Genomic DNA, 20003 nt, shown 5'->3' on the forward strand with positions numbered 1-20003 from the left:
ACACTGAGGTGTCTCCCACCCACCTCCTCATTTCTCCCTGCAAAGCTCACCCGGGCACCAATCTCAGTCTTTCTCTGAGCCCAGTTTTGGATCTTCTGCAGGTCATTGCTGTTTATCCGCTCCCCTCCCTTCAACATTTCTTCACTTCACTACAAATTCACATCTCTTTCTCATTCAACAAGCAATGACAGCCATTTTAGTGTCTTTAAATTTGGATATTTTACCGACACAGAAGCCTAGACCTGAAATGGTAGCTAGCAGATAGACTTTTTTAACTATTTCCTTTTGGCTGACAACGAACAAGAAACAGTCCACTTTTATACCAGTAGTCAGCAGATGTTCACGCAGTAGTAGCATGCCTGTGCGTGTTCACCTAGCACTTCTCCATCTCTGAAAATAAAGGGCTTAACAGGCACAAAACCTCTGAGTGAGGAGATGACACAATCTCCCTCTGGATCCCCTGTTGCCATCTCCTGATCGCCAAACCAAGTAAGATATATTCACTCTCTTTGAGGATGCTAGCAGTATGGATGATTAAACATGGATTCATTCGTCACCATAAGTTTAAATGCCCTTAAAGTCAGATGGCTGACACGCCCCAAAGAGCATCCTCCGAGCACAGTCAGTCACTACAGCTGGCTCTTTTTACCCATCTGTCCACCCCGGCACCCAGTCAAAGAAATATCAAACTATTTTCTGCCTCTTCCCTTCTTTCCTCACGTCCCGCGTACCCATCGAGTACCCTCAGCATTCAGCAGTGAGGCTGTTTGAATGTGCAAGTGCTATTTGTACATAGTGTGCACACTCATGTTTGCCAAAAGGAGCTTTTTGCGGTGTAGCATCACAGCCTTTGACAGCAGGAGAGCATCACAGACAAGAAAACAGCTTTTTATGTAGTCTCGCTCTGAAGTTTCAGTGTTCAGGGGTGGGGTCGCTGGGGAATTTTTAGGGGAATATATTTCGGTGGCTTTTCAGGACTTCACTGAGAAGGCCCCCATTTCACTGTGAGACTATAGCACCACCTAGTGGTTGAATAAGGACCCATCCGACATGAGTGTGTAGAGAGTTCTGTCCACCTCAGTCAGGAATTAATCGACGCCCTGATGAAACAGCCATGAAAGAGGATTTATTCCTTTATCATTTTTCTTGGTTCTTCGCTCAGAGTGGACTTTCCCATGATATGTTTGAGATGATGAAAGCGGCGGATCACAAAGGAACCCGCTTGCCTAACTTGAATTCCTCAATTTCACACACAGCTGAGAAAGAACACAAATAAAAGAATCATCGATGTAGCCCCCCTCCCCGAAAGTCCTTCCAAAGAGTCATCAAAGAGAGGAAACCATCAGGTGTGAGATTGTATAAAAGAAGCTTGATAGAGTTTGGTAATTAAACTGAGATTAAGTCACGTTTGTTGTGAATGACACTATGAGTATGTTTGCTGCACCACGTGTCCTTTTCCCCTTCTTTATTTATTCCGTCCACTGAAGTGTAGCGTGATTTTAAAAGCTTTGAAGGGTTCTCATTGAGACGTTTATGTCAGACCGGATGTTTCTAGTGGGAGTGTTTAGTACAGATGGTGCTTATAGGCCTGTATGCGTGTGTGCTGTGTGTCATGAGGGACGTTTGATGAAGCCCAATGAATACTAAAAAGTCCAAATCAATTTTAAAGACTAAAAAATATCTTTTAAGCATGACCTGTTTTTTTTCTTTTCTAACATTTGGACGGAGTGTGTTGGCAAAATGGGATATTTTAATGGGAGATGTATATTTTATAATATAATCTACATTTCTAGATTAGTAGAGACTATTGAGTACAGTATATGTACAAAAAAAAGCATATATCAAATGTGAAATACTACAGTATTATTACGATAGATTATAGCATTGTGTGATACTACAGCTGTGTGGCATATCCAGACTCAGTACATGTGAAAAAGACTTCTTATTATCTTCAGTTTGTGAGTGCTGGGTCGGGTTCACAGGGTATACGATCCTCCTTAGGCCTCTTGTATATCTGTGTGTGGTTCTAACATATACTGCTGTACCCCATCCCCCCCTCCTCCCTGTATTTCCTCTTTAGAACCAACTACATGTGCCTAACCAGCTATATGTGGAGGTTTCCTTTGAACACAGTTTACAGTATCTATATATAGACGGAAATGTAAATAGAAAAGTATAAAATCTGCAGAGAATATTGTTCAAGAAAATGTTTTTATCGTGCTGACATGCCACCCTTTGTCTCCCCTCACGCGCACTTGCAATACACACATACGACTGAAGGAATTTGTTGGTGTTGATACTGCATGTTTTATGTCAAGCTCCTTTGAGGAAATTTAGCAGAATCTCATTTTTGACTTGAGAAAATGAAAAGCAAATTTTGTAGCTAACGAAACTTTTTTGTGATTGAAAAAAAAAAGATTAAGATTTTACAGTGCGGTTATTTCAACGAGTCACTTCTTTGTACAAAGATTCTACCCTTTGAGGACAATGATACAGGCAACCTTGAAACAGCAATCAGTGTTTTGATTTGAATCTCAACGGATCAATTGAACCACCTCCGTGTGAAACAAGCTGCCCTGGCGACGATGAAAAAACAAAAAAAAAAGGGCTGAGAATCAGACGTCATGTTCTATTCATTTGTAGCAGTGTGGGTTGCAGAGCAGCCTTTTTATCCCCTCATCCTTCTCTTTCACCCTCAAACTTGACAACACCTCGACGGTTTGTGACACAGCCCTCATCGAACAAAGCACAAAGACCTGCTTTTATACTGTTACTCCACTGTGAAGGCCTCAAGACTCCACCCTCACAATCCTCAAACCTACACGCAGAGGGGTGGCGAGGTCTTTCCATTACAAGTCGGCCTTGGGGGACTCCAGGAATCAAAGAGGCTTTGATGGATCTTTATCCACCGTAGCAACTTCTACTTCTTCTTCAATTCTCGCTGACTTTCTCCTCTATACTTTAGATCACGAGTTGAGGTGTTAGCCAGCCACCTTGCCTTGAAACAGGTCCATTGCAAACACACTTTTGGTGGTAGGATTTCCATGCTTTCTGTTCTGTATTTGACCTTTCCATCCACCATATATCTTCACATTTAAATACAGGAGCCTCAGCGTAAAATTGCACCTGGCTGTATAGTTGTACGAACATGATCCGAGCACTCACAACAGACTACTACACAAACCCTTCCACCTCTTTTTAGAAGTGCAAAAACCCCACGTGGACAGCCAGATGGACAAGTCAACTCCGAGTACCTCAGTTTCTAGCAGCAGTGTCTCCATTTTTGACCCGGGCCTCTGTCCTCAGGGGATTCTCTTAACTCAACACAAGCGACGGACCCTGAAAATACAGGAGCGGACCAGTCCCGCAGGAATGTTGTCCATATTCTCTGAATGAAAGCGGAAGTCATATGTGCCCAGATTCTCTAGTAGCCATTTTCTGAGACTGGAGAGAGGAAGTGAAAGAAGTGGGTGGTGGAGGCGAGAGCTCTATTGTAGCCAATGTGTGTGTATGTGTGTGTGCGCTGTATACTGTATGTGCAACAAAGAGAAGCAGGAGGGAAGCTGTAGCAGCAGATTTGAGTTTTAGTTATGCAGACATTTCTGAGAGGTAAGAGCTGCTCTGGAGGAAGGCACAGGTGGAGTTAAACCTCAGCGGGAGAAGCTGTGAAGCTAGTTTTAGCTCAGGTTAGCTAACTAAAGCTATGAGCCATGGCTGCTTCTCCTTTTACAGCACTAATGACCTAATATTTGATCGGTTGTTTAAAACTGGTAAGTGATATGGATGCATTCTTTGAATGAACAATAAGAGCCACCCTGTGTTTCAGCCGTTGAATGCTTTTAACTAGCTAGCAACAAGTGGAAATATTGGGTTAGCATTAGCAGCATTTTAGCTTTGATACATTATTAGGAGAGGCTAATTTCAGACATGTGCACGGATTCTTTCCTGTGCATAATTATTATATAGCACCAGTTTACAACAAAAGTTATCTATTGACACTTAAACCCCTTTCCCAGCCAAATTAGCACGTTGACGCTGGCTTTTCAGACCCGGGAAGACCCACTAATAAATGCCGATTGTGTCTTTTCCAATTACCAGTGAAGTATACCCCTTTCGGTCTCTTTTCTGCTGCGTCACCGTCTGACGTCACAAACGCGCCCGAAACAGGGTTAGTAAACTGTGAAAATGCTTCGGTGGTTAAGTCTTTATTGTATCTATAACTCATTCAGCTTGTGTATCAAACTCGCTGCCAACAAATTTGGAACGATGTTCCAGCGCTGCTTGAAAGGAGACGGGCAGAATTTGTAGCCGAGATGACAAGGAGTCACAGAAGTTATCGACGGAGCATAGCATCGCGCCGGAAAGGGGACGGAGATTAGCTTGTCGGCGAGAGTTTTGTGTTCCCATCAATCACGATCTGGTCTGAATGCCGATTGTAACCTTTCCCATTAAACAAAAAGGCCGGCTGTTAGCGGGTTTTTTGACCAGTTGGAAAGCGGCTTGAGACTGATACAGACCAACAAACAGACGGAAAGGGAGACGTAAAGACAGCTACAAATATAAGTAGAAATGTGCTCATTTTAGCAATAACAAATATTAAATAGATATTTTAAGTTTGACTGATTCTAATAATTGTAGCAGTGGGAGTCAAGCAGGTCCAAAATAGTGTAATCAGCCACTTACACTAAAAACTACTTTATTGAATAGGATATACAGAAAGCTAAAAATGCTAACCATAAACAGTATTAAAAAAGGGGGTCTGGTTTTAAAAGAAAATCTTAAGAATTATATCTTTTAATTCTTATTGATAATTTGACCAAACGTGCTTATAACTTATGTTGTTTCTCCTCTCAGAGGTTTTACTTCCGCCCCCCTCCAGAGCAGCTCCAACCCCAGAAGATGATTGACTAAAACTCTGATGTGCCTTTACAATGAGGTGTAATTGCATTTGTATGTGTATGTGAGTGTGTGTGCGTGTATTTACACTGTAATGTTGCTTTGCAGTACACACACAGGTAACCATGTGGGTCAGAGACAACTGAGCAATTACTGTGTAATTAAAAAAATACAACCCTGCCACTCGAGTTTACAAACATGTAAATACCTGTTGCCAATGGACATTGCTCTTCTCAATATGACATTTATTGTTATTACAATATGATTATTATTAGTATGATTAACTGTCATTAAAAGGAGTCATTATTGTCATCGCTCTCATTATAATAGACGGTGTTGTCAGTTCTAGCTATGGGTAAACATTGTTCTGTACTCCAGGGCGACTCGTGTGTACAATAAGACAAAAAAATAGTTGAATCGATGATGACCAGTCTTAAATCGCTGCTACTGAGGAGATGGAGAAGGAGAAAAGCAAACTGACAATAACTCTGGGAGACATTTTTCTCTGGGATCAGTGATGGACTCACGGTGAGGAGTGAGAGGTCAGCAAAAGAGGAGAGTAAGCGTTGAACAGAGGGACTGAACGTACGATCCGAACATAAGACCTTCTTTCCACTCTGAACTCTTCATTCTGCCAGAGGAGGAAAAAACATGGACATCAAACTGATACAGACTCTTCTCTCTCCTAATTCTACTCTATAATGTAGCAAAAACTATATAGTCCTTCATCCCACTTCTCTCTCACCTCTCCTCCTCTTCCATCTGTCGTGTATTCTCACTGAACACCATGATTTTCAATCAGACGGGTTTGATACGGCGAGCTTTTCTGTCTTTAAGCTCAGCTTTATTCTTCAGTTCTCTTCTTTTATACATTTGATTCAGTGCCAAGACAGCATACTGTACATACAAACATGAGATGCTTTCGTTTTCCTCCTTTAAAAAGATGTGACTGGAGCAAATAGCAATAGTGATGCCATAAGATACGAACTTTGTTTCATATTGCCACCAGTGGGGACACCAGATGCATGACGACACCACAGCGACGGGGAGGCGCAGTCCGAACACGTGGCGGACCGCAGAGGAGGGTGTTGCACAGTGAAGTGTACATCATGATTCTGTTTGTTGTGTTGTGGTTCTCATTCTGTACATACAAATTTATTTATTGATCTCGTATGTTTTATGGATCTAGATGTGTCAAAGGAGCACGTCTGGCAGAGCTGAAGCCCAGAGAGATGGCACACTGTGACGTGGTTTACCCCAACACAGAATGTAACACTGTCAACGTTGTCAAAACATTTTCTAATGGCTAATATTATTACTATTAATATGATTATTATAAAGCTATTTTAGCGAGTTAAATGAGGGGTGCTGTGTCTCCTTTGTCTTTTTTTGTGTTGCTTTTCTGACTGAAATTATTGTTTACAGATGTAAAAAAAGGGATTAAATACTAGTTAGTTATGAATATTTAATCATACATGAGGGCTGAGTTAAGAGCAGGAGCACAGTGAAGTTTTGCGCGCAGAATTGGATCTGGTCACTCATTGCTGGAAGTCTCCCAGCGCGTCACGTTCTGGGGAGCGCTGGCTTGAGCCTCAAACGTTTTGAATGAAGCCCCTGTACAATGTTCAATATCAGCCCAACTGTCACTCTGCCGCTCTCTCTCGTACTTAGTCGACCAATGCGCACTGCACGGCACTAGTTACAGCGAAAAGGAGAGGAGAGATGCGTTCAAGTCCAGTTGGGAAAACTCCAACTCCAACTTCTAATAGAGGGGAGGGTAAGAAGTAGACCTCTGAAGTAGCCTTCTTTCTCAATAATTGTTGATTTATGTTTTGAAGTAGCCCAGTATGTTCTCTTGTTTAATTAGCCCACCCGGCTGGACTTAAATAAGTACTTAAGTAAAAATACTGATTCTCCAGTTCAGGGAAAGGGATGCTTTGACACACAGTGATTAAATTAATCTGTGTGTCATAGCAATCCTTTTTAAATTTGAGTCCAGTATTTTTCTGACCAGGCATCTTACAAAATAATCTTCAGAATAATTGATAAATTAGTCATTACTAATCGAAAAAATAATCCTTAAGTGCAGCCTTAAAATGGTAGTAAGCATATACTTAATAGGTGTTACGATTATGAGAAGGTCCTTGGAAAATGTTCTCTCCTGTAAGGGGTCCCTGGCCCCAAAAAGTATGCACTAGATAATCTAACAACATTTTAAAGCCAAACTTAAAGCTGTTCTCTTGTTATTTTCCATCACGCTTCTATAAAGTTCTTTAGATAAAAAAGGGTAAAGATGATAAAAAATGATATCCCCAAATCAGTTTCAGATGCCTTCAAACTTGCAGCTTTACTTCCAAACATCTCCCTGCCTGCCTCCAAATAAAGAGTGAAAATGTGAGATTTAGATTTAGAAGATTTCATTGACTAAACTGTTCTTAGGATTTAAAAGGACTGTACTCACAACGGCCTGCAATTCATCCCTTGACCCTCAGCCCTGCACTCCTTATGTGAACCTTCTAGGATTGATGGACTGTCATTATCGTTCAACTATTTTACAGGTGCCAATATTTCCTTGTTAAAGTGAAAATAAAGTAACATAACCTGTAAAGTAACAATGTTTTCACCTCTGATCTTATTCTAACCACTGAGATACACACAATTGTTCAAATAGCTTGTTTAAAATTAAGTTTTGAAGTTACACCTTTATTGTGTTAAATTAGGAAGGCCTGAATACAAACTTTGATATCTCCTCAGTCCTGAGGAAGCAGCTGGACTGTTAAAATATAAATGCTGTCTGCTCTTTGACCACCACAGGGAGCCAAGTTTAGTTCTTTTACAGTATATTGTGTCTTGGCTTGGTGATGATCAGTTTACAATAGGTTATATTTGTTGTCAGGACTGACAGTTGCACTGAACCACATTTGAAGTAAGTTTGAAATGTATTTCTTGTATTTTTTTCTATAAAAAAGAAATTGATTTATATCAGGCATGAAGTGTTTATAGCCCTTTCAGAAGACCACAGACCAAAAAGCTGAGGTCGATTGGAATTCAGTTGCCTGATGAGAGAAAACCTAGACTTAATCAATACATTTAAACAGACATTTTATTAATTCATGAATGCAAGACATTCAGTAAATACAATACAATACAGGACAGACAAAAACCCAGAAGGTGATGCTTGGGCTTAATGTCCTTTTGTGTTGAGATTTAAATCTTGCTCCCGAACAGTCGACGGAGCCGGTTCCCGGCTAAATTTGGCTTCTTGCTTCGGGTCTTCAAGCAGTTGAAGTTGTTTTAGGAAGACTCGGTTTTTCTTGTACTTCTGAGCCTCCTTCTTTAGCAACATGTACATGTGCTCCACCATCTCATCTTCAATGTCCTGGCTCTTCTGGCTCTGAGGTGTGCAGAAGTTTGGAGCTTTAAAAAGCTTCGCCAGGACACTTCTGATGGTGGACTCCTGAACCAAAGCTCTGCTTGTCTGCACATTTGGTTCTTCAGTGCGACACTCAGCAGAGATGAGCTGGTCAGGAGGTAGTTGGAGGCTTTCAGCTCCACATCCAGGATGTTGTTCTTCAGTGCTGGATGCTTGTTCCTGGTCCTCACTCTGACAAATAGGAGGTTCCTGCAGCATCAGGCTGATTTCAGCTTCAGGTGTCACCTCCTTATCAGAGTCGGTCACAGAGTCCTCTTTGTCGAACGAAAGAGGCTCACTCTGGTGCTCCTGGTTCTCCAGGATCTCCTCGTCTGCTTTCTTTGGAAAAGCCTTCTGAAAGACCTTGGTGCGTCTTATCCAGGATCCATACTGCTCAAACAGCTCCTCCTTGATGGTTTCAGGAAGAAACTGTGAGAACAGCGGGCTCTCCTCATCACTCGATATCTGGGGTGGAATCCAAACACCTTCAGCCTCGTCCTTGTAGGCTTTAAGGACAGCCTCAGTGATTTTTTGAGGGATGAAGGTGAGGAGTGCCGGGTCTCTGCTCACCAGCAGCTTCCTCACTTTGTATGACGTCCCAAACTGTTCCATGACGCTGCACTGGAGAAGCACAGCAGCTTCCCAGGCATCGCAGGAAGGAGGAGGGAGGTCTTCATCCATAGAGACACCAGGGACTTTGCTTAGGGTCTCTATAGTTGCTGCACTCATATGAAAACAGAGTGTCAGCAGTTGTTGCTGGTCCAGATGAGGTCCTTTGAAGCTCCTCAGTGGGTTCAGCCTCAGCAGCAGCTGGACGAGCAGATCCTCAGCCAGGCAACTGCTGATAGCGACCACAGCAGGGAGGAGAAGGCTCAAAACTGCTTCTTCCACAGAGGAAGACATTTTCTCGACAAAGAGATCTACAGACAGTGCAGTCCTTCGGAGAAATTGGTAACCGGTGAAGGTTTGCAAAAATAACAGTTGAAGAAAAAAAGAGGAAAGTCGATCAAGACGTGGCTTGTAGTGAGAGGGTGTGTGTGAAGTGACAGTTTTGGCTCCTTCAGTCCTGAACTTATAGACTCTGAATTCTGACATTAAAGTCACATTCTAATTCTACATCACATTCTGTTCTATCCTGGCCAGGTCACAGCTGACTGGCTGATAAGAAAGTCCCTAATAACCACATTGTTGTTTTTTTTTGTAAATAATATGAATGACAATAATCTAATGTCTTAAGCTCAATCCGTTGTCCCGATGTAAAGAAAAGAGAATGGACACTAGAATCCACAAAATTTGAACTTTACTTTATTTATAAGCACCTTTACATCCACAAAGGGCTTCACACAGGAACAAACAGACAGAGTAAGAACACAAAACGACAACAATATACACAATTTTGACATCAGTAATTGATTTATGTTTTGAAGTAGTTCTGTTTAATTAGCTCACCCTGCTCGTTTTAAGTAAGTATCAGTAAGTAAATACTGATTCTCCAGTTCAGAGAAAGGGATGCTTTGACATACAGTGATTAAATTAATCTGTGTCATAGCAATCCTTTAGTTTTTTTTCTGATCAGGCATCTGACAAAAAGTCTGTTCATTATAACACATTTGATCATTATTAATATCATCACACAGTGACGTGGAAATTGGAGACTAAAAAAAGTAATCTTAAAGAAATAATCTTTAGAATAATTGATAAATTAGTCGTTAGATTAATCTACTCATCGAAAAAAATAATCGTAGCAGCAGCCCTAAAATGGTAGTAAGCATATGCTTAATTGGTGTTACGATAATGAGGGGAAAAGTGTTCTCCCCTGTAAGGGATCCCTGGCCGCAAAAAGTTTGAGAACCCCTGATGTACAGTATATGCACACTATTTCCTGTCCTGAGCAACTCCAGGAAGTTACTGTACCTAGCCATCGAATAATCCAGCAAATGCCCCATAAATTGGCCATTTAACAAAGTAACACTGCATGATTTGCCCGGACGAAAAAAGTGTAAAGATTGCAGATAAGGAGATTTTGTTCTTTAAGCTAGGCTAAGCTAACCTGCTGCTAAATGGAGCTTTACACTGACATGAGTACCCGTATAGGCTTTAGTTTCTCCAGTCTGCTTTAAATGACATGTTAAAGCATTAAAGGACAAATGCACAAGAGTTAGATGGATCCATTGGCATACATGGTGTGTAATAAGTCTGTTTTCATTAGAGTTTAATCACCTGAAAATAAGATTCATGTTGTTTCAGTTACCTGAGAGCGAGCCCTCTAAATCTGCAGAGGGCTGGGGTCTTCCTCCACTAAGGGCCTTCCACACCCAAAGCTGACTGAAGAAGTCTTCGTTAAGGTGTAGGGATCAGATACAGCAGCAGGCTTTGGGAATGAACTCTCCTCAATGCTGCAGAAACATGAACTTTATGTAACCATGGTTTCATGTAAAAAAAATTAGAATAATGGGCAACAGAAATAACCGTAAGTCATTATAATCACACCACATAATGAGACAAAAACTTTCTCACAAGCTTCTTTGATGCTTCTTTTTTCCTTTTGCATTCAAACTATATATTTCACACTTCATAAAACCCTTTACAATCAAATAACTTTCTAGACTAAAAAAGGATTAATTAGATTAATTAGAATTTTCATATGTAAACAGATACTATTAAAAATTGTATCTTCAGACAGAGCACCGCACTGCCTTTTTTGTTGAAGCCTACGGTTAAAAAAAAGCGCAGCTCGCTGCACCTTTTTTTCTCCAACTGTCAAGGCAACCACTGAATCCTTAGCTGTCCGTTATATTGTAAACTGAAAGAAGGCCCACCCCTACATTCATCCAATTGGACAATGAGAAACACCGGCAATGATGTTAGGCGCTTTTCTGCTTTGAGTTGAACGTTTACTCAAAAACGTGAGGCGCACAGAGCTGAAAAATGAGAGGCGCTCTGCAACGCAAAAGCAGCAGGCAAGAAGCGTCCCCGTCATTGAAAACAACTACAAAAAGCTCCCACCTGCTAAAACCCATTCTGTCTGATCGGGCCCTAAGTCGGCATCGGTGAAGACACATTGTTTAGCAACCCACTCTCACTCCACACTTAGAGGTGGTGGAAGCCTCCACACGAGCACTCAAACGGGGTGGATGTGAGTAGGGAGAGGGTGCAGGGGGTGGTCTGAGAAAGTCCCTAAGTCTGCCTTGTTGCATCGTCAGCAGCCCAAAGAGGACCAACCAAAAAGCAGCTCAAGTGGGCCTTATACATTCGTTGCGAGCTTCGTGGCCAATGCAGCTTCTTGTACATGCATGGAAGGGTTGGTTGTTTGCAGTCCTCAACCCTACTGCTAGGTGCAATAAATCCTAGCAAATGATCCTTAAAGTCTCACTGTAGATAGTTGCACTCTTTTCTCTTTGGTGATTAAAGCCTTTAAGCTTGTATCCAACAATAAATGACTTTTTAGATTGACGTTTTTTGCAGTACAGACATATGTACCTGATCAACATTCATCAAAAATGCAAAGCAGAGGTCAAAGAGAAGGATTTTCCAAAGAGGATTTCCATTTTCTTTCCTGTTTTCGCCGCCTGGAGGAATTTGCAATGCAAATCCAGAGCAGGTTAAAAGAGAGGACAGAGAACAATTTAGCACGGTCAGTCTGAGGCAAATGCAAAACCCCCCTGGGTATCCTCTTCTCAGTCAGGATCAACTCCAGCAGACACATTGAGGGGATATTTTGGTCCATTCACAAAATAGCTGTGTTAAAAAAAAACTCCACTCACATTTATAGCCCGCTGCTGGCGAAGATAAAGTGTCCTACTGAGATTTAAAAACCCGCAGCAGTAGCCTCAGGGTAAGAGAAGCTGCAGCCAAAGGTCAGGAGATAGTCAAAGCTGAAAGTGTAGAAGGTGAATGAGTAATGAAACCCTGAAGCACTTAAGAAGGCTTCTGAAAATAAAAGTGCTAACAAGTGCTGCACCGAACATCAAAACAGTCATCCAGACTTACGCATGTCATCTTGTTCACACTCACGCAGACTGGGGTGTAAAAAGCACCCTCGGGGTTTGTGCATTTTATCTAAGATGACAGGAGTTTGGAAAGGATTTGCAAAGTTTTTAAAGCACAACTCCAAAGCGAGGAGGAAGTGAGATCTGAAGGATGCTTCAAGCGCTGTTAGACAAACAGGAAAACAAGTTGGTGTCTTGACTTTGATTTAAGGGACTCAGTGTTCAAAGCTCTCAGGCCAAGGGCACTCTGAAACAAGGTCACCATTATCGTCCCTTTTTCCAGCTTCTATACTGTAAAACAACACAAACAAAGTATCATACAAATTAAATCATCTTTTATTCTGTCATTTTAAGAGCATTTGGTAAAAAAATAAAAAATGCTTGTATGTGTACATTTCAAACAAAGCACATGAAACACTGAATCATATCTGAAGCAATGAAATGTTGAACCTTTAGTGTTCTGAGCTACAAAGGATCATTAAAGAGGAATCAATGATGTCATTATGGCAAAAATACTCATTCATTTCACAAATCCTTCAATCAAAGTGCAAAAGTTTCACCTTATCCTCTGGACGTAATAATATCCTGAGAATAACACTTTATGAACATCCAACCTGGTGAAGGTTGTGGAGTTTAAGGCTCACTGGATACTGTCCAGTTTCAGTGTCCAGGCCTGACCTGCAGAAAAGGGCAGTTCAGGCAGAAGGACATTAAGGCCAGCGTTGGGGTAGACTGGAGACCATGGTAAGGGCTTTGGATTCCCCAACAAGGTCACCTGGACAAGAGAAAAAAAAAAATGATTTAGTTTATTAGATTTCATGTTTTAGGGATCACACCTAAGTCCCCAATATGCATTCAGGGTAGATGTCTTTCTGTCAAAGCTCTTCTGTTGATATAATATGTAAAAACAACATAAAAGACATTTTAACTCCCTTACTGTAGTAGTTGCTGATGTTTTGGGTCCTAATAGCTGCACTGTGGGCTTCGGGGGCTTGGTGGTCATGATGGCGTAGACAGAGGTTCCTGTAGTTGTGTACCTGAAGACAATCAAGACGATAACAGGGTCACACACAAAACAAAAACATCATTGTTCAACTCAAGTCTGGGACATTTGGTGCATGTTATTCCCTGCATTTCCCCACTGTATCATAACAAACACTTTCAAATAAATGTTAAAGTGATAAACCTGAAGATTTTCATTTAAATAAATGTCTGTTTAGTCACTATCTGTCGCCGAATGAGGTAACGCAATGGTGATTGAGCCTATGGCCCACTGATGAAAGCCTTTGCATTTGCAGTATTACAGACTGGGTGTCTGTGGCAACTTTCATGGAAAAAAATCACAATCAGCGCCAAGTTAGTGACGCGTTTTCCATCACCCAGCAGTGGTTGGTCTGCCGGAGAGGGTAGGTGGAGCTAAGCGGCTGCTTTTCAGGTCTCTGCAAGTGTAAATAGTAATCTACTATGGCTGAACAAACAAAGAAAAGATGATGACGAAAAATAAGTGAAAATCCAAAGAAAAAAACAAACAAATCCGACGCGCAGTTGAAGGCAAACAGACAAAAAAAGGAAACCGACCGTCAGCAAAGAAAATCTTGTTTCTTTTTCTTTGGATTTTCACTTACTTTTTGAAGTTGTATCTGTAGTCGTCGATCTTTTCTTTGTTTGTTCAGCCATAGTAGATTACTGTTTACTCGCAACTTGCAGAGACCGGAAAAGCAACCGCTTAGCTCCGCCTACCCTCTCTGGCAGACCAACCACTGCTGGGTGATGGAAATTACGTCACTAACTGGGCGCCGCTTGTGATTTTTTCCTCGAATGTCGCCACAGACACCCAGTCCATAACACTATATACTGCAAATGCAAAGGCTTTCATCAGTGGGCTCATACGCTCAATCACCATTGTGTTACCTCATTCGGTGATATATAGTGACTTAACAGACATTTATTTAAATGAAAATCTGTTCAGTTTTAGTGCACTTCTGTCATCTATAGACTGTATGAAAGCATCATGAGTTATTCTTGACTACTTCAACTTAAATTTCTCAGAATTGTGCTTTCAATTATAAACGAAAGGAACAACAAGACGACAGACTGCTTCTCTTGATTCAGTTTGCACTCTGCTTCTTACCAAACCGGTACAGTGGTGTTCTCTGTCTGGATCCTCCAAGGTTTAGAGGCGTAGATGGCCTCCCCGTTGATCTTGAGCCAGGCTCCAACTCCCCTGAGCCTCTCCTCAAACACTGCAGGGATCATCCCATCAGGAGTGGGACCCACATTCAGGAGGTAGTTACCTCCCAGGGCCACAGTGTGAACCAGATCCTGTAACATACACAGGAGGAGGACACAGAACAATTATGGATCAACAATGACTTAAATTTCTAGTATTAGATTACATCTATCCCTGTGCGAAAGTCAGCCGTTGTGCCTGATTTATATGTTAGCAATTAGCATAATGAGAGACATGTACACAAGTGGAAACAGGCTAGCTAGCATTACAGATTCCTTCACCTCTATGATAGTGGGTAAGTCCATCAGTTCGCTCAACTTCATGTTCCGGCGGTAACCCCAGGAATACGTATCCACAGAGGTGCACTTCTCCCATTTGTGTGTCGGCAGTTTGCCGGGAGTGAATTTGTCTTCACAGTTATAGTAGCCGCCATGTTTACAGGCACAGCCAGCTCCCCATCTGTCATTGGTCACAACGCTATCCTAAGACAGGGAAGAGCTGGTAAGTACATGCAACTGTGAAGAAACAACAAATAGCTGAATGTCATGCTACAAACACACACACAGTCCATAAAGAGCCTACTATCACAGTTAACACTGTTTTACGTTGCTGCCCTCTGATAAAAAACGTACTTTGACAGGGCTATCATTGTAGAGCCAAGCCAGGAATTGGGTGGAATTCCAGTAGGTGTCAGGTGCCTCCCAGTCCCCATCAGACCAGATCACCTCAGGTCTGTACCTGAAAAACAGGAAATAAAAGGTTTAAACATTCTCCCAAACAGTTAGATTGTCATGTGAATTTTGAGTAAATGAGTCATGTAAGTGTCACGCACCTTACAACCATGTTATAAAGCTCTGGGAGTAGTTTATGCATCACAAACTCCTGGGTTTTGAATCCATTCTTTTTGTCCATCAGGTAGAGAGGATGGAACCACTCATACAAGGAGTTGTAGAGTCCATAATGCAAAGACCTAAACAAGGAAAGCAACTGATTTTAATATCACATCATGACTAACGCTTAACTCACTTGTTTTTGAGGTCTGTATCTGTGCTGATAACAGATCAGTGCATCCCTAGTCTACTATTACAACTACAAATTTGACCTAAAACAACTATCATGTGAGGTGTGGGAAGCAACTTTGGAATGGCCCTTTAACACCTGACAGGAAGCCTTCCACATGCAACATGATCTCACTGGCAAATGTCAGATTGGTTATACACCAGAGTACTGAACAACAGAGCACTCCTGCGTTACAAATAGCATTACTTTTTTTTGGCTCACCTACGCACCACAGCTCGTTTTATGATGTATGTGCTTTGATGTATGTGCTACAATGTGTACAATTAGGACATGCTCATACATCCATCACAGTCTGCAGCATACCTGCCTATGCTCTTTCTGCAGCTCAGTTGATGAGATATATTATCTGAGCGCAGAGCATTGTGGGTAGAATAGCAAAAGAATGCGCGCAAGCTTGCATACTGTACGAGACCGGATGTAGTAGGAAATCCTGGTTATAATGTTGTTGTACTGCATTTAACAGACATGTTTTTTGGACACACTACATCTTTTCTGTTTGTTTTCATTGGCCAAATCCCACACCCATTGAATCACAGCATGAGCAGGACAAAATCAGCAAAAAGATAAGAGGTACGAAAATCAACACAAAGTTCCTCACAGCAGCTCTAAGTTCCATACGCTCTCAGTATATTCATGTCAGCAGCTACAGACTCTTTCCCTAAGCTTCATGCAGAAGCGTTTAAAAGCCCACCTGTTGCGCACAGCCTCCGCCAGGTCTCCTACTAAGTCCCTGTGAGGACCAGTATCAACTGAATTCCAGTTCCAGGAGTTTGGAGAGGCCCAGTTAGTAAATCCTTCATGATGTTTGGCAGTCAGGACGACATATCTGCAACAAATATAGCTTGTTAAACAAGTGCATGTTCTAGGCTATGCCCGGAAGTGGGGCTGTATTTAGTAGCTATGTAACGACAGCTAGAAAAACACTCACTTCGCACCTGAAGCCTCGAATATGTCCGCCCAGTCCCCCGGGTTGAAGAACTGAGCGTGAAACTGGGGAGCAAACTCCGGGTAGCTGAACCCCGGCGGGTAGTTCTTGGACATGTAGCTCACACACTTCTGGTCCGGGGGCTGCTGACCCTGCCAGTGCCACCAGAACCACTCGCTCTCAAAGCCGGGGACAGAAAACACCCCCCAGTGGATAAATATCCCCACCTTAGCCTCGTCGTACCATGAAGGCAACGGCCTGGCGTCCAAACTCTCCCAGTCTGCAGAGTACCGAGCTGCCGAATGGGAAACTAAAGCTATAACAACAACTACTACTAGGGCTCGCATGGTTACAACAGTTCTTCTACCTGATCACTTCTCTGACAGAACGGGCAACGGAAATGTGTCTTCTTAATAAACCTCGTGCATGCTAAGATGTAATTGGTCTACTGCATGCCACTTATCCCGATAGTGATTTCACTTTTCTTGCGCCCCTCAAATAAAAGGTTTATACTTCTGATCATATGACTGAAACAACACGAATCGTCACGTGGTTAAACCGTCTTCTTCTTTGGTTTTACAAGAAGGCCACAAACCAATGTTAAAGGGGCATGTCACCCTCTTGTGTGTCGGAGTGTGAAAGATCATGACCTAGAAATTCTATTCTGGAAATTAAAACTATTTCCTTAAAATATTTTAAAATAGCTTTTTGAACGGTTTATTCTGTGTCGCCGACTCTATCAAACCTTTGATATTCCCCTCCCTTCAAATATTTTGCATCTTGTCCTTCAATTTTTTTTATTCTATATCTGAACAGAACGTGTCCATAAGATAGGCATATCCCTTGACTGAGGATAACTGACTTAAGTCGTGTGTAATTATTGTTAGATATCCGGTTAATGCAAGAGAGTGGTTTCTTTGAGGAATTTGAGTTAAGATATGTTTTGGAGAAGTTAAGAGTGTTGAGTATGATATTAGGTTTACACATACAAGGAATCTGACTTGGTGTTTAGGTGTAGAACAATAAACACAGAAGTAGAATAAAAATAAGTAAAACGCTATTTAACAGTAGCACATCTACTGTCAGTGAACTTAAGCAGAATAAAAATCAAAAATAGACCATAAGAATAAGATATTAAAAAGCAATATAATACAAAATATGTACACCAGGTGTAATTCAAGAGCTGTGCAGATGTGCAGGCTTGTGCAAGATAGTGCAAATGTTTAACAGTATAAAATTAAAAACAGTGCAATGTAAACATACAGTATGTAGTCCAGTGTGTCTTAATGTAGTGCATAAATCTGAATTAAAGACTTAACATTAATGTGATGTTAAGTGAGGATGAGGTTGGCAGCAGAGGGGAAGAAACTCTTGTTTTGGCCCTGATGACCACAGCCTCTCACCAGAGGGGAGGGTCTCAAAGAGACCCTGCCCGGGGTGAGAGAGGTGAACAGGTATATATATTACATATAATATCTATTATATATACAGCATATATAATTATATATTATTTTTATTATATATTACTATAATAATATTAATATAATATATTTTAAAAATGTTCTTAAATATATAAGAAAAAAAGAATAATTCTGATGAGGATATTCTGGAGGCTGAGTTATTAAAGTGGCCGTCATTAGATCTGTGTGTGTTTGTGGTGATGAGATTTTTTTTTTAAAAAGCTGTTTGCATCCCTATTATTTTTCATTCAGCAAAATCGTCATCATCATCAAGTCCTTCTTACTGTCTTACACCAAAGCAACCTTCAGACAGTTTTGCCCAGACCTATTTGAATATGACCCAAAAAATACATCAGCACACTAAGGCAAAAGATGAAAAACATTTTTTTTTTATTAGTTTCATGTGAGTTTTTCAAGGCTGTCTATATGTTAAATAAATTCATTTTGTACATATTCTAATGAAGTGGTGCGTCAGGGATCCGGGTCTTTGTTAATGCTGCATAATGAATTATTGGAGGACTGAATTCTTGGATCCGGTTCAGAGTTATTAGTGCTCACTGAGCCTGTTTTGGACTGAATTGTGTGATCTTGTTCATCCTTGTTGCTGCTAACTGGACCTTTGGAGGTTTCCAGCTGTTCAGAACCGGAAGTGTAGGCAGATACAGCTTCCAGCCCGGCAAGAGCCAGAGTAACGTTCTCCCTCCTCTGAGCTCTGTGGCTGTAACCGAGCCGCTTCAAGGTCCGCCGGGCGGTTCTATGAGAGATGGGCTTCTCCGGTCCGCTGCTGTTGTACAAAGCCTGAATCTGCACAATCGTGGCCTCGCTGTTCTCCTCCACCACTCGCTCCATCCTCTTCTCGCCGCTGTCATCTACGAGCCGTTTCCGCCCGCAGGACAGCCGCTGGCTCGAGGTTTTCTTCTTCTCGCACCATTCCCGGTAGACTCGAGACACTGCAGTCTTAGAAAAGCCCAGCCGGCTCACTGTCTGCGAGATGCTGCAGCCGGCAAGCCGGGCTCCCACTATCATACCCCGCTCAAACACGGTTAAATCCCGAGACTTCCCCATGCGTCAGCGACTTCAAAGAAGTGTTTTGCCAAAATAAATTCTTTGAATCGAGCAGAGTAGACGATGCAAGGGCGTACTGCTGCCAAGAAAAGGTTTTTTTTTGTTTTGGTTATTTTTCTTTTGGTTTGATGGGGAGTTGCAACCATTACTTCTTAGGTGCATTACGCCACCTACTGTACCGGAGTATGTAGAATGGAAGTTGTTTGAGGATAACTTTACATCAGATAAAAATACATATATAATAATAATTATAATAAAAAACATCCTCTATAATTTATTATATATTCCTATCTCTTTCAAATATTCCACAACTGCTTTCTCTGTGTCCTGTGTGACCCCTTTTCCTGATGTTCCCAGAATACCCTTAAGGTCCCATTCCCTTCCTTCCTTGCTAATCTTTTGAGCTAATCTTTTTCTTTCTATTTAAATAATAATAATAACAAATCAAATCACACCCTATTTCCTAATCTGTATTATATAACCTATCAACCCACTTCTGATTTCCCTGACACCCTGCTCTCAGTAGTGATTTAACACTCCATTCCTGCCCTGTTTCATGAACTATATTTTTTAATTTCTTTATCTCTGAATTATATTTACTACAATTACTACAAGTGATAGAAGATACCAATCCACCAATACTTAACATTTTATTATTATATTAACATTTTCCTCAAAAACATTTCCCAAACCTATCCAGACTTTTTATATGAATGGGCTAACAGAGGAGCTTAGTTTTATCCTTGCGGTAAAGACCTGAGTAAATAATAGCCTATCATGCTGTTTCTTTCTATGTCTGAGCATTTTTTAATATTTTCATATTTCACCCTGACATTTAATTCCCACCACATTAATCTTTTTAAATAAACACACTTGGAAAAAAGTAAGTGTAACAGACCTGCCCATGACATAAGAACTATGTCTTAATTGTGTTTCTACTCTCCCA

The 20003-nt window shown here is 41.3% G+C and overlaps 1 protein-coding gene across 1 annotated transcript; it reads right to left on the reverse strand.

Moving 5' to 3' along the window:
- Window positions 1-12610: 12610 nt before the first annotated feature.
- On the reverse strand, window positions 12611-17038 carry LOC138608823 (tissue alpha-L-fucosidase-like). The gene is made up of 8 exons (XM_069681399.1): window positions 16536-17038; window positions 16299-16433; window positions 15360-15497; window positions 15160-15265; window positions 14809-15009; window positions 14429-14619; window positions 13235-13334; window positions 12611-13072 (listed from the first exon to the last, which is right to left on the reverse strand). The coding sequence occupies exons 1-8, from the start codon at window positions 16877-16879 to the stop codon at window positions 12938-12940; spliced, it is 1350 nt and encodes a 449-aa protein (XP_069537500.1). The 5' UTR covers window positions 16880-17038; the 3' UTR covers window positions 12611-12937.
- Between the last annotated feature and the right edge of the window lie 2965 nt (window positions 17039-20003).

This window comes from Semicossyphus pulcher, unplaced genomic scaffold (genome assembly GCF_022749685.1).
Source record: "Semicossyphus pulcher isolate SPU_LCO1_2020_fin unplaced genomic scaffold, fSemPul1.0.p SCAF_5, whole genome shotgun sequence".
Classification (NCBI taxonomy): domain Eukaryota; kingdom Metazoa; phylum Chordata; class Actinopteri; order Labriformes; family Labridae; genus Semicossyphus; species Semicossyphus pulcher.

Excerpts from the sequence above, each read along its gene's own strand:
- LOC138608823 (XM_069681399.1), bottom strand. The coding sequence starts at position 16,879 with ATGCGAGCCCTAGTAGTAGTTGTTGTTATAGCTTTAGTTTCCCATTCG. Across the intron at positions 16,434-16,535 it reads TTCGAGGCTTCAGGTGCGAA|ATATGTCGTCCTGACTGCCA; the intron begins GTGAGTGTTTTT and ends TATTTGTTGCAG. Across the intron at positions 15,498-16,298 it reads GCGGAGGCTGTGCGCAACAG|GTCTTTGCATTATGGACTCT; the intron begins GTGGGCTTTTAA and ends TTCCTTGTTTAG.